This window comes from Gallinula chloropus (assembly GCF_964237585.1).
Source record: "Gallinula chloropus genome assembly, chromosome: Z".
NCBI lineage: Eukaryota > Metazoa > Chordata > Aves > Gruiformes > Rallidae > Gallinula > Gallinula chloropus.
In genome coordinates this window covers 55,664,467-55,678,367 of record NC_140089.1, presented here as the reverse complement: position 1 = coordinate 55,678,367, position 13,901 = coordinate 55,664,467, and the positions used below count along the sequence as shown (strand labels likewise).

General features: G+C 42.3%; 1 protein-coding gene across 1 annotated transcript; it reads left to right on the top strand.

Annotated features, from left to right (window-relative positions):
- Positions 1–2,496: 2,496 nt before the first annotated feature.
- On the top strand, positions 2,497–13,890 carry LOC311203670 (protein PRRC1-like; the record flags this gene model as incomplete). The annotated part of the gene is made up of 8 exons (XM_084278424.1): positions 2,497–2,590; positions 5,627–6,013; positions 7,031–7,182; positions 8,708–8,741; positions 11,314–11,477; positions 12,908–13,011; positions 13,361–13,463; positions 13,870–13,890. 8 exons carry the CDS (start codon positions 2,497–2,499, stop codon positions 13,888–13,890), a joined length of 1,059 nt encoding a protein of 352 aa, XP_084134550.1.
- Positions 13,891–13,901: the final 11 nt, after the last annotated feature.

The following is a 13,901-nucleotide window of genomic DNA, read 5'->3' as shown; positions in this document are numbered from 1 at the left end:
ATTGTGTGAGGAGTTGGGTAAGCTAAACGGAGAAGGATGATAGGGAGCATTTAGGCTTCAGGCTTCTCTAATTTTTGCAGGTTTGGGCTTGCTATTGCTGTTCAATGCTTGCTTCACTTTTCAGTTTGGTAATAACAGTAATTTTCCCTCTTGTCCTGGTTTTGGTCAGGATGGAGTTAAATTCATTTGTAGCAGCAGATGGAATGCTGATGTTGTTAATTGCTGTCAGACAGTCAAGGACTTTCTCAGCTCTTCATGAGAAAGGAGGGGCGAGGCCAGGACAGGTGACCTAACTGACCAAAGAGAGTATTCCACGCCAGTTACGTCCTGCCCAGGATATCGGGGGGCTGACGGGAGGAAGGCCGAGGGCGGCTCCGGGACGCGCGGTTCTTGGGGGACGGTCGGGTTCTGGGACGGCTCTGGGTGGCACGGCCTGAGTTGTGGGTTTGGTGAGAAACTGCACTGTGTATCAACAGCTTCATATATTTTTGCTCTAGAGTCCTGTCAACATTGTTATATTGTATCTTTCTGTTATCTTAGTAAACTCTCCTTATCCCAACCCACGGGCCTCTTATTTCTTGGTTTTGGGGTTATTTGCCCCTTCCTTTTCCCTTCCCTTACCTCTTACCCTCCCCTCCCCCCCTTCCCTTTTCCCTGCTCTTTTCCTTTAAGGAGCAGGCAGCTGCGTGGATCTCGGCTCTCAGCCGGGGTGAAACCACGACAGAGGTGAAATCAAGCAGCAGCTGAAAGGAGCCTTGATGAAAGAAAGTGTTTCTGGGAGGGTTTGGTCAGTGATTACAGATGTTGCACAGTGGGAAATTCTCTCTTTGTTTGCAGTGTATAATTGGAAGAAGAATGACTTTAGAAATACTTCTGCGAGGAGGAACGTGAACTCCCGTAGGTGAGTGAAAAGACAAAATCTTACTGCAAATTCTTCTGCTTAGTGAACTTTAGGGGAGGGCTGTGTAGCTCCTTTCTGAGGGATGCTGAGATGTGCTCATTCGTCAAGGTCAGTCTGTTCCCCACCAGGCAGTTACTGACCCTTTCATCCTGTCTGCAGAGAAGCTTTCAAGTTAATTGAAAAGGTACTCAGAACCCACAGTCCCTGGGTCATCAGAGGTTTTAGGAGGTGTGCTGCACAGGAACCATACTTGCTTTCCGAGTCTGGGCTCAAATGCTGAATCTTGAGTTACTTTATTTCCTCTTACAACACATATTGGTTGTAAGAGGAAATACACTTTCTCCTTTGTGATTTCAATGCTTTCATTTGGTTTTGATGCTCCTTAGCCTGTCCAGACTAACACTGGCATCCTGCTTTTTGTATTTTTCAGTTTGGTCATAACAGTAATTTTCCCTCTACATTAAACATAGCTGTATACACATTTTAAACAGCAGTGAGGGTTTTTTCTTTTTTTTTAGAGGAACCCCCCCTGTATTTTTGTAAGTGGAGTTCTTTATAAATACCTGTGAGTACTTTTACTCAACACATTACCTAAGGCTTTTCCTCTGATACTTGTTAAATGTAGTAAGCTGTCAGTCCTCAGTAGCTACTGAGGTAATGGATATGATGGAAAATATTTTCCTGCCAATTTTTCAGACATAAATTCCTTTCTGTAGGGTTTTTATGTTATTAAAATGTCCTTATGGAATTGCTACCTCAGGGAGTGGTACAAACAATCTCGGTCTGGTTTACCAGACTTGGGAGGAAGCAGGGGGTTTTAGGTGACTTCCTCTGCACTGAAGAACAAAAATCTCCAGGTGTTAATCTTAGTCTTTCATCCTCTCCTTTTCATCTCCTGAGGCCTTTCTCTTAATTTAGGGGTTTTTAAATAAGCACATCGCTTTACTTTTCCACAAGTAGTGCACTGTACAGGTGTAGTCAAAAGTGCTGAAAAATACTTTCAATGTAATGTGGCCTTCAAAAGAAAAGCCAAAGTTTTCAATTACTGTTACTTCTGATACTCACCAGAGCAGTACGAGACCTGGATTTTACAGGAATTGTGTGCAGTGGAGAACTTGTTCAGTGTAAATGAACGTCATTGTACTTCTAGGTAGGTTGGAAGTAAATTTCCCTGGTTTCTTGTGGCATGTCTGGAGGTTTCTTTAGCTTCTCCTTTAAGCAGACAGGGTCATAGAGTTCAGGTCACGGAGTCTGGAGCCCTAGGCCCTTGCAAGCTCTGCCACTATGCCTGGTGTTGGAGAAAGTGCTTGCAGTCAGTTTGATGGTGGGTCGGGAGCATCTGTGGCAGTGCTTAAGCTGGAGAGGGCTCCAACTTCAGGGGTAGTTGTGGTTCTTTACGGGCAGAGGGGGGAGACTTCGTTCTCTGTCTCGCTTCTTGCCACCTTTTGCATCCTGTCATGCATCAGCTCTGAAAATAACAGGTCCTTGGAGTTACTACAGCTCAGTATTGCAGCAAACACTATGCCTATTTCTCAATATATGACTTTTTTTTTTCCTCTTTTTTTTGTCTTACAGCTTTCTGTAGCTGAAGGAAAATGATGGAAGAGAGTGGAATAGGACAACTCCACCCCGGTACGCCCCCCCACCAAACTACAGCTGCTACCACTGCTGCTACAGGTAGGTCATTAGGTACAGAAACTTCCTCAGAAACTCAGTGATATTTATTCATGTCTTTTTAAAGCACAGCAGTTCATCCAGAGGTGTTGGGATCAACCTAGAGAGCTCTTCTCCAGGCTGATGGGAAGAATTTGTTTCTTTCTCATGGCAGTATGGCATACATCTGACAGAGAGTAGTGTAAATGTTTTTATTATTCTTGAAACTTTTTGATGAAGTCATGTGGATGCACTTAGGGTTTTTAAGGACGTGGGGACAGGGAATACTGGCCAGTACAGTGCACAGTGAGATGAGCAGCACAGAAGGGAGTTAAAACAAGTCTACAGTCTTGTGGGGGATAGTGAGAAACGTGGACGATCACTTGGATTTTACTGTTGTGGGTGGTAATCAGAGCACTGAATCTGATTTTTCCAGAGTCTGAACCCCATGTGCTTGACTACCGAATGCTCAGTTTTCTGACACATCTGGTAACATTACCTTGAGTCACACTAGTGCCGTGGACTCCCGAGTGGAGCGCTCTTAGCCCCAGGAGGATGTGCTGGGCGATCCATTGGGTGCAGGAAGAAAATACCAGAGCATTCCTTTATAATAGTTTTATCTAAAAAAAAGAAGAAAAATCAAGCTTTACTCATATTGAAGATACTTCTTGGCATATATTTCAGAAACCTCTGGATATATTTTTACCCAGTAGTGAGGACACAAATGTATATTCTTTGGGGCATCACTTGTTTTTCCTGACATGGTAAAAATGTCTGTAATATTAAATGTAAACAATACGTTGACAAATGTATTTGTCAGGAAATTCTGTTGGAAGGACGCATAGAAAACGTTGCTGATGATTATAAGAAACAAGCATGAGAACAGATCACAGTATGGAAGGTTTGCTGTACAGATGTTCCTAACGTGTTTCTGCTTATGGTTTTTGCTAAATTCTGTTTCAGTAATGAAATACAGAAAGAACAACTTTATTGTCAAATGCTGAAGGAGGGCTGTGCTGGAGAAGCTGCATCCTCAACAGTGAATGATTTCTTTAATAAAAGCCATGTTTTTATTAAGACTGCCTCAGAGTAACCATTGATGGAGTGATTGCTTTGACTAGGCTAAAAATGGATTCTCGAATAAGGTTACCGATCTATTTCCACCCATGACATTTATTGACCGCCTCATTCATAGGCAAGTTACTGCAGCAGTGAAAGTGGAGCTGGTGCACAAAGGGCTACAGGATGCCAGCAGTGTGGTTAACTTTATAGAAGTTCTCTTTAAATAGTAGGGGTTGTTTTTAGCTGCACCTTGTAATGGTAGAGGAAGTGACCGTGAAACTTTTGTGCATCGCACAGAGGTTTGCTGGTTGTCTTGTGGCAAGGGATTTAAATATGGCTTCAGCTTTCTTCTTGTACCAAAACAGACTTGCAGACTCGCTGACATTTTCTGTGATGACAAGTGGCCATCAGCAGTGTGCTACCCAGTAGTTATTTAAAAAAACCCCAAAACACACTTACAGTTTGTCCCTTCAAGATAAAGGTGGTTTATCCCTTCAAGATAAAGGTGGTGTTTTAAGAAGGAGTTACCTACTTCTTTGCAAGAAAGTCATGCGTTTGAGAAAATTGTTATTTGAAAGTGTTTATGTTGTTAATGCATTCCTGTTGCCAAAATCATTGCAAGTGTCACACAAAAAACCCTTTCCACTCTGTATATGTAAATTGGCAAAGAGAATTTCCTGAGCTATGTAAAAATCTTCCAGATGAATTAGCTTTGGTGGATTTTGAGCCCATTTGTTAGGAATACCAAAGTGCAACACCTTCTGATGATTTTTCCAGAAGAATTGAATGACATCAAGGAAGATGAACATTTGCTAGCTGAATTTCAAGATAAGCCTTCATATACTTGATGGCTGGGAGACGAAAACAAATAGCATGATTTTGTAAGCACATCCAGCAACACCTTTTTGTTTGGGTCTGTGTGTCTTTGTAAGGCATTTTTTCCAGGTGTGACAACCATTAAAGCCATAATCGGAATATAGAACCAGACCTCCAAATTGCTGATGTAAAATTAATGAGGCTTCTGTAGTAACATTGCTCACACTACAATATTATTAATGGTATTCTATAGTGTGCTAACCATTAATAACATAACATATTGTTTTATGAATATACTATTCAAATACTAATTTTCAGTGGGAGCAGAAGAGTTTCTTGATCTTTATCTCATCCTTTTGATATTTCTGTTCTGTATGTTTTAAAATCTATGGAATATACTAGGACAGTGGCCCATGTAAGTATTTTGTAGCTATGTTGGGGGTGTGCATGTTCTGTTTTTTATTGACTGGTGTGCGTGATAAAGTTTGGAAACGACCTCCTTACGGTAACTTGGCATGTCACTTGACTGTCATCAATGTTTAGGCTGAGTGCAGTTTCACATCTGAGCTGATCCAACAGCTTAGTGCTGTAAAAACCAGTGTTTTCTGTTTCTCTGGCTTAATTTTCTGTCTAAATTTGGTTTAGAGAACAAAATTGGCTTATCCAAGGATCAGCTGGGGGCCAGACTGAAACACAGAAAGCAGAGGGTTTAGGAGCCTGGGTAGCTGGGTGCCAGGGAAGAGAGGGCTGCCTGGTGCTCAGCCCATCTCATAGACCTGTACCTCTGCAGTAAGTCCCAGCCTCACAGGTCCCCTGAGTGCATTTCTTAATCTAAAGAGGGACACTTCCTGCATCTTTGTTATTCCTGTGGATGAAGCAGGAAGAAGCGTGCTAGCTGGAAATTTCTGAGGCCCACTTCATCTGCTACAAAATGGGTAGTCAAATGTTGACTCGTCTTTTTAGCTGTGATAAATAGGGTCAGAGAAGAAAAGAGATTCCAGGCTACTATCTCCAGAAATTGAGGGCAATTGGTGGTGGTTGCAAACTCAAGCAGTACTAAACTTTTTTCCATTGAAAGGAGAAAAGCAGACTTGCTCAAAACTTACTTGTAAACTAGCTGAACAATTACATACCTGAATCTCTGAGATGAAGGTTCGGTGTTTCTAAAATTCCATTTGTCTTTTTTTCCCCTAGCTTTGTCCAGTCCCCTTGCTACACCAAGCCTGTCATCTTCTCCTGAGTGCTCAGCACCTCTGGCAGCTGGAGCATCTCCACTTCCTCCTCCTATGATGACTTCATCTTCTTTTCCACTTGTGCCATCTGCAACAGTTTCTACTATGGCACCACCTCTAACTCCAGCCCGACCTCCAGTTGCCCCTTCGTCTTCTAGTACCTCTGTGTCGCAGTTCTCTACAGCTCCTTCATTAAGCTCTACTGCTGGCTCTGGTCTTCCTGCACCTCCTGCTGGTCCCCCGATTTCAGGATTTTCCATGTCTTCAACGTATGATATCACCAGAGGCCACGCTGGTCGAGCACCACAGAGCCCACTGATGCCATCATTCTCTGCACCTCCCGTCACAGGTAACCTTTTGTATATAGACCTTTGTGCTTGTGAGACAGGATGAGGGGTCTCCTGGGTGGCTACTTCAGCAGTCTGCTAGAGTCCCACAAGTTCAGCTTCTTTAGTATTCTTGTGACACTTAATTACTGAGTAGCTGCGCTCGGAGGAATGGAGAATGGCCTTTGAAGTACGATCACGGTGTAGGACAAGAGTCCTCTTCCATAGAGTTCTGCTAGCACTTAGGCTCACAGAAAAGTGTTTGAGAGCAGTATTTTAAAATGTGCCCAGGAAAGCCCAGCTGACCATTTATTTCTGTGTTGCTGCTGTTCAGCTCAGAGGCAATTTCAGCCATTGTATTTCCACGGAATGGTAAGGTATCTCAGGCTGTAATCTCCTAATGGGCAAGTTTTTGTTCTGAGAAGCTCGCTATCTGTAAGAAGTCGTCCGTCACATGAGAGTAGCTTCTCTTTTCTTGCTTCTGGCTACTAAATTGCATCAGGACAGTGGAAAATACTTGCCTGCCATGCAAGCGAGTGCTGTAGTTGCTGAACTGATGTGATTTTCTACTAGCCTAATGGAAACTTAGCTCTTCAGCAGCAGTTGAGTCAGGCTTTAACCATTGTTTGTGACATGTCTTTTAAGCAGTCTGTCCAGAAAGACCTATGGAAATTTGAAGACAATAAAAAGCACCACTCTTAAGCTAACATGTCTTTGTTTAATTTTACACATAAGGTGCAGGTAGGCTTGGTTCTATGAGCAGATATTGTTGAACTCATTCACAGTAGTTGCCTCTGCTAAACTCTAACATAAGGTGCAGGTAGGCTTGGTTCTATGAGCAGATATTGTTGAACTCATTCACAGTAGTTGCCTCTGCTAAACTCTAACAAGCAGGATTGTTCTGGGGCCTTCAAGAAATGAAAGGAATCAGCCCAGTATTATTCTATTCTTCCTGTTCATTTTCCTGTAAAACAATTGCATGTTGCTACGGCATAAGAAATGAAACGCAGTACTTGTGTCTTGTTTTTCCCTCTTCCTAGGTGTCTTCGCAGATCCTATTACTCAGCAAGCAACTTTCTCTTCCCCTTTGGCTCCTGGAACTGGTTCTGCAATCACTTTTCCTGAGGAGCTTGAAGACCCCAGAGTAGCTACTGCCCAAGGTGGAACACCTGCTGGAGGGCTGTGGGGGTTTATAAAGCTCTGTGGTTTTGTATGTTACCTTTCAGGAGGAACTACCATTTTTTGTTGTCTCTAACAAGATACAACTTTCAAGTGCATGTTGCTCTAGGTCCTGTCTTTCCTCTGTGCTCAGTTGCAGGTGGCTGTTTTTAATAGGCGCGTTTGCTGAAACTGTGCTTCTTTCCTTTCCAGAAGAGGAATGACTACATAAATGCAGGCGTCTAGGTGCTCGTGACAGGGAGATCCTTCTACCTTAGAGGTTTTGTCACATGCTCTTAAATCATGGGAAATGTCAGAACCTCTTTGATTCTTTGCACATCCTGGGTTTCTTTATCATTTCCTAATGAACTGAATTGTTTTTTTAGGGGATGCAAGTCCTTCCTGTTCTAAACCAAACAAGTCTCCTCAGGGAGAGGCAAATAAGTGTTTCTTCCACTGAGGAGGGGTTTCTTAAGAGGTGTCTGTGGTATTTTGTAGGATTTTTCTATTCCGCTAGAGGGCACGGAGTGTATAATGCAGAACAGATAATCCTTGTGGTGCGATCTGATCGTAGAGAGGAAATAAGCAGCAACAACTGACAGCATCTCATGAGCCTGTAACCTTTTTGGAGCTGTGACATGCTACATCTGAGTAGCGTCGTGAAGGCTGTGGCAGAAAGATGCAGGGACTGTGTGTGAGCTCTGAGCTGCCTTCAGGAGCAACACGACTATCTGTACTGTGCGATAGTAAATCGGAAGGAAGAATCAAGATTGACGTCCCAGTGGGACTGGAGACTTTTGGAGGGGCTTTCAAAGCCTTTTGAAGAAGAAAATCTGGAAGAATGAGTTGTGTGTGATGTGGCAGAGGGAGCCCCCCTTTACTCCAGTGATCTTGACAGTGCTACAGTCTTAAAGAGCAAGATTAATCGTCCATCAGTATGGTGAGAGCAGAGTTGTCGTGCTGCTTTTTTCTAGGGCACGTGTCTTATAATCATAAAAAGACAGCTTCTTTGGTCTTCAAGTAGAAATGTCTTCCAGTCACCATATTCCTCTTGCTTTTTTGCGATAGAAGGTAATGTTCCAGAAGAGAAGGTTTTCCTTGTGACATGATTTTGTAGCCCGTTTGAAAGGGCAGTAGTGAATTAGTTGAAAAGCCAATCTCATCCACGTTATTGTTGCCTGTATACCAGTAGGATCCAGCAAGTGACCTATGTCTGTTTGTGGAGAATGTGTATGATTGACTTCAACCCAAATGTAGATTCTTTGATTGGAGTATTAAATGTTGTACGTGCTCTGTGTTTTCCATGACCTCTGAGAATTTCCTAGGTGGAAGAATGAGGAATCATTAGTTGTACTGAAGCTGTCAAGTGTTGGATGTGTGGAAGCACACGTCAGAGTCAGGTTTTTAAACATCAGACAGAATCTGTGAGGCTTAACTGTCAGTTGTTGCAGAAATGCAAGCTGGATTCTCTGTTGAAGTGCATACACGGCAGTGCTGCAGTTATCTCTGTTTCTGCTCTTGAAATCGATTGAACTACTTTTTGCTCTGCTGTTCTTCAGAAATCCAACACCATTCTTTCAGATGTCCCTCAAGGTAGATAATAGGCCAGCAAGACCCTGTCAGTGTTTGTGCTTACATTTAATGAACTTTTAGGTCTGTCAGCAGCTCCACCTGGGATTTGGCTGGAGAAGATAGAGCGTTTTTTCAGCGTTGTTTAGAATCTACTTATAAATTGAGGAATTTCAGCTCAATTTCAGCTGTAAAAATATTTGTTAGTAATGGGCCATTCAAAAATAGGTCCTCTTGTCTGTAAGGTCATAACAAAGAGGCTCTTCAGTTGGAGTTGTCACAGTTTGAGTCTAGCTACCGAGTCTGATGATAGCTGTAATTAGTATTTGTTAAATGTTCAAGACTTCCCGTCCCAGAATAGGAGGAAATCAAGTGTGTTGCCCACCATCACTGGCAGGCCTGTTTCTGCATTGGTGCGTGAGAGGATGGCGGTGATGATATTTGGCCTTTGCTGTATCCGAAAAGTCACGCACTCCTAGTCACGTCTTGCAGCATTTGTGCTGGGGAATGAGATGCACCAGGCATTACAAAGTGTAAATGTGGTAAGAAGACCACGAAGCAGCTTAATACTTATATTCTGCTGTAGTTTAGGTAGTAGCATAGTAATACCCTTCAGTTCAGGTTGTGAGAGATGAGCAAGTTACAGAGAACAAAACGGTGACAAGTCCTTGTCTGTAATCTGGAAGTCACATACTTTTTTCCCTCCCTGTTTCTCTGTTTGAGGGAGTGATATGGAATTGAGTTTAAAATATGCTGTATGTGTTCTGTTGGATCTGGTGATTAAATCCCAGTGTGTAAGGTATCGCACTGAGGGTCGACAAGCCGAAAGGTAAGCGTGCTCACAATGGTGTTTACATCGCTTTTGAGGCTTTCTTCTGACTTTCAGCTGTTCTGCTTTTCTAGCCCAACAGTATTTATACTATTTTAGGAAGCTCAGCAAACTTGAAGCAGTTCCTGAAACACTTGGGAAGAACATTGAAAAGGCTAAAACAGTCTAATAAAGTCTCAACTACCAGAGGGGAGGTTGTGGGGAGGTGGGCAATGGTCTCTTCAGCCAGGTGAGAGGAGATAGGAGAAGGGGAAATGGCACAAAGCTGCGCCAGCAGAGGTTTAGATTGGATATTAGAAAGAAATGTTTACTGAAAGGGTTGATGATCTACAAAGGTCTCTTCCAGTCGTATGATTCTGTGATTCTGTGAAGTATTGCTGAGCATTGAGCCTGGAATGAAAAGCATAGTATCTCAGTTAGAGCTTTAAAATGAATAGGAAGGAGCAGCATTGTGGTAGTCACAATTTTGTGTTTTACTAAAGTACATTCATGTCACGTCTAACTGAGCTGAGATTTCTACAATTTGTCAGAGTACTGGACAGGTTTTATGGGTTGGGTTTTTGTTTGGCTGGTTTAGGTGTTTTTTCCTTGCTGTGTTTTGTTTGTTTGTTTTGTTTTGCTTTTTGCTTTTGTTGCAGCAGTCTGGTGAGCAGTCCTCCTTCTTAGTTGTGCTAGTGCTGCTCTTTGCATGTAGGTGAAGCTGGTCAGGAAACTGATGAGGCAGAGAAGAAAGCATTAACACCTTTGTGCGCTTTGTTTTTCTGAGCTGTCACTCAATTGGACCTGTGGTGTGATCCAGCTGACCACATTGCTGCACCATTGTACTAAAGCAGTGGGCAATATGTGGAATAAAACGGGATCATCTCTCATAGGGGGAAAGGGTGAATCAGCTTGGTCTCGGTAGTCTGGGGAAGACTTAAGGGGGGATCTGGTCAATACTCCTAAATATCTGAAGGGAGAATGGGGCCAGACTCTTTTCAGTGGTGCCCAGTGACAGGACACGGGGTAATGGGCACAAACTGGAACGCAGAAGGTTCTCTTCCATTCCCTACCATTCTTTGATTCTCTTGAGTGCATCCAGGCAGCTTCTGAGTATGTTTGAGGATGGAGACTTCCTCGTGGTTCTGGACAACCTGTGCCAATGCTTGGTTACCTTCATGGTTAAAAAGATCCTTCAGATGTTTGTATGGAACCTCCTTTGTTTCAGTTTGTGCCCATTGCTTCTGCTCCTGTCCATGGGCACCACCAAAAAGAGTCTGGCTTCTTCCTCTTTGCAGGCTCCCTTCAGATATGTGTACAAATCAGTGAGATCCCTCTGGCTTTATCTTCTGCAGGCTGAACGTGCCTATCTCTGTCAGTCTTTCCCCCTAAAAGAGAGATTCTAGCCCAGTGGTTCATCTAGTTCAATATTCTGTCTTCAGCAGAAGCAGCAGGAGGTGAATGTCAGGATTATTCTTCTAAATCCATGAGTTGTCATCTTAAATGAGCACTATGCTTTGTTTCAGGTGCAGAATACGCCTCAGTTCCTGTTGTCCTTTTTTCATTGATGAATCACTTAGGAAGTAAAAGTTAGGTGACTAGCTAAATTAAGTGACTTCTGCTTCAGGAAAGAACTTTTGTGCAACATGTGAGAAAGAGAAGACCAACTGAAGCATAGTCTTAAGATGTAGAATGTATTTAAACTGGCTTGTAATGGGAATGAAGAATAGTACACGCTCATAGATATACATCTCTCTCTATATATATACACACACCTGTGTTTTACAGAAACTGGGAGAGAACTGGACATAGTGGTTACTTCTACCAAAGAGGTGAAAGTTGCAGCCATTCGAGATGCCTTTCAAGAAGTCTTTGGAATGGCCGTTGTTACTGGAGAGGCTGCGCAGTCTAACATCGCACCCCAACCTGTGGGCTACGCTGCAGGTTTAAAAGTAAGTACTAAAGTACCTCCAGCACAGAGAAGGGCAATGGAAACGTAGGATGAGAGAGTGGTTGGGTTTGGAAATGACCTTACAAATTGTCCTCAGCAGAGGGGGCTGAAACTCTCTGCACTAGACCACACTGCTCAAAGCCACATCGAGCCTGACCTTAAGCACTTCCAGGGATGGGGCATTGACCCAGAAAAATCTGATTTTCCCTAAGGGGAATGTCAGTCTGTGGCATTGGGAGACTTCTCCTTTTCTTGTTTTTGGTGTAACTTGCCGCCTGTTCCGTTAGATCATTCTGAAGCTGCTTGTTGGAATAGCTTTTGGGGTTCTTGTGCAAACGCGGTCACAGCAGTGAAGAACATTTATGTCCATTTTCTTCTAAAGCAGTTGATTGCCATCACATCTGGCATGCATTGTGATATGACTGTAGTTTGAAAGTGTATCAGGCATTTGTTCTTAGTCTGTCACTAGCACAGTACTTTGGGATGAAAACTAAACATGAGAAATTGAATAGGAAAAATGTAATCAGAAGTTAAGAGAGCCTTTGAGACTGGGTTGTCTCCCAACTAATTCTGTAGGTGAAAGACAGGTTGATCAACACTTGCCAAGGATCTTCCTGAACAGCTCCATTCTTACATTTAGTATGTAGGAATTCATTGTGCAGCTTTTCAAAGAGCTGTGCTGGCCCAGAAGAAGAGTTAGCAAGGGTTGTTTCACCACCTTTTAAAAATACACAGTTGTTCCTTGTATCTAGGTGGAACCGTCTCCTTGGCCAATACCCAAACCCAGTGACACCAACTATTTTGTATTCTGTTTCTTCAATGTAAGGAAACCATTTCCTCCATAAAAAGGAGGTATTTTCTCCTAACTGCTGTGGCAGCATTCACAGCGGAGTGAAGCTTATCCTCATAGCAATGTATTAGCTGAAACAATTTTATATGGAGGTAAAGGAGAAAAATAGACATGTTGCTTTACCTGATTAGCTACTGCAGCGTAGTGGTAATAGTGTTTGTATGGCAACTCAGAGTGAGAACAGGGTTGGAGTAAATGATTCCTTAGCTGGATAGGTACCAGAACAGAGAGGGTCTCTTCACTGGACAGAGTTGGTCCAAAGCTCTGAAAGGATCAAAGCATAACAGATCTTAAGATGCAAAAATGTTGATGTGAGTAACAGGATATATTCTGATACTTTAGTGAGTTTTATCATAGCTTGTGTTACTGTTTGAGATTCCTGTTTGGGAAAGGCTATGGTGCTTTTTCATGACTTTTGTTTCTTGTTTTTCTACTGTTGATAAAAAGAGTAATTTTTCAAAATCGCTGTTTTCTGTTTAACTTGAAAATTCTGCTCCAGAGGGGTTTTTTGCACTCATCTCTGAGTGTTGTATGATGTGATTGAAAGAGAATGTTGTCTAACAGATCATGTTCCCATGTAGGGAGCCCAAGAAAGAATAGACAGCTTGCGCCGGACTGGAGTAATCCATGAAAAACAGCCTGCTGTATCGGTAGAAAACTTCATTGAGGAATTGCTTCCTGACAAGTGAGAACTTGAAATATATCCCTGAGGTGGGGAGAGGGCTGTTTCTCATTGACTCAAAGGGTCTTGCTTCCAGTGCTTTAAAGAATAAAATGTCATTTATATGTAGACACATATAAAATACATGAAACAACAGGAACCATAGAATTCTTTAGATGGGAACACAGGCACTTCAGCTTTTTATATATACATGAGTTGATACATGCAAATTTGATTTGAAAAATGCTGGGATGCCTTGATGTAAGTCATTGTTACATTTTTAACTACAGTTGTATTAGAGGTTGTAAAACGGTCATCATTCAAGGGCTAACATGTTGCTTTTCAACAGACTCTAACTTGGCTGTCATTGCAGGTGGTTTGACATTGGATGTCTGATTATCGAGGATCCAATTCATGGAATTCATCTGGAAGCTTTTACCCAAGCAACACCAGTGCCTTTGCAATATGTTCAGCAGGTGAGTTTTCTGTTTTCTTATTAAAGTTGGATTAAGACTTAAGATTTAAGATTTAATTTATGATGTCAGCTCTTACTGGTAGTAGCTACACTTGAATTTCTTAGTTTATAAAATGGGGATCAAAAATATTTTTGAGTCATGCATTGCCTAAAAATCTTCAGGCCTTTGTAGAAAAGCAGTTCTTCCTTGGGAGTCTTCATTCTGCAGTACATGGCACTTGAGCCGCTGATTTTAATTCTTGTTAAAGAAGAAGAAATATTCCAAGAAGAAGTTAACCAAGGAAAAAATAACCTCAAAGTACTCCCTCAGAAGAGGAAGTACAGCTTTAATTATTGAATTGTTGTCATCAATCTGATTCCATGACTCACAAATGTTTAGATAGATAAGAATCCTCACTCTTCCTTAGGTGCAGAAGGAGGTCTTGTAGCTCAAGTAATG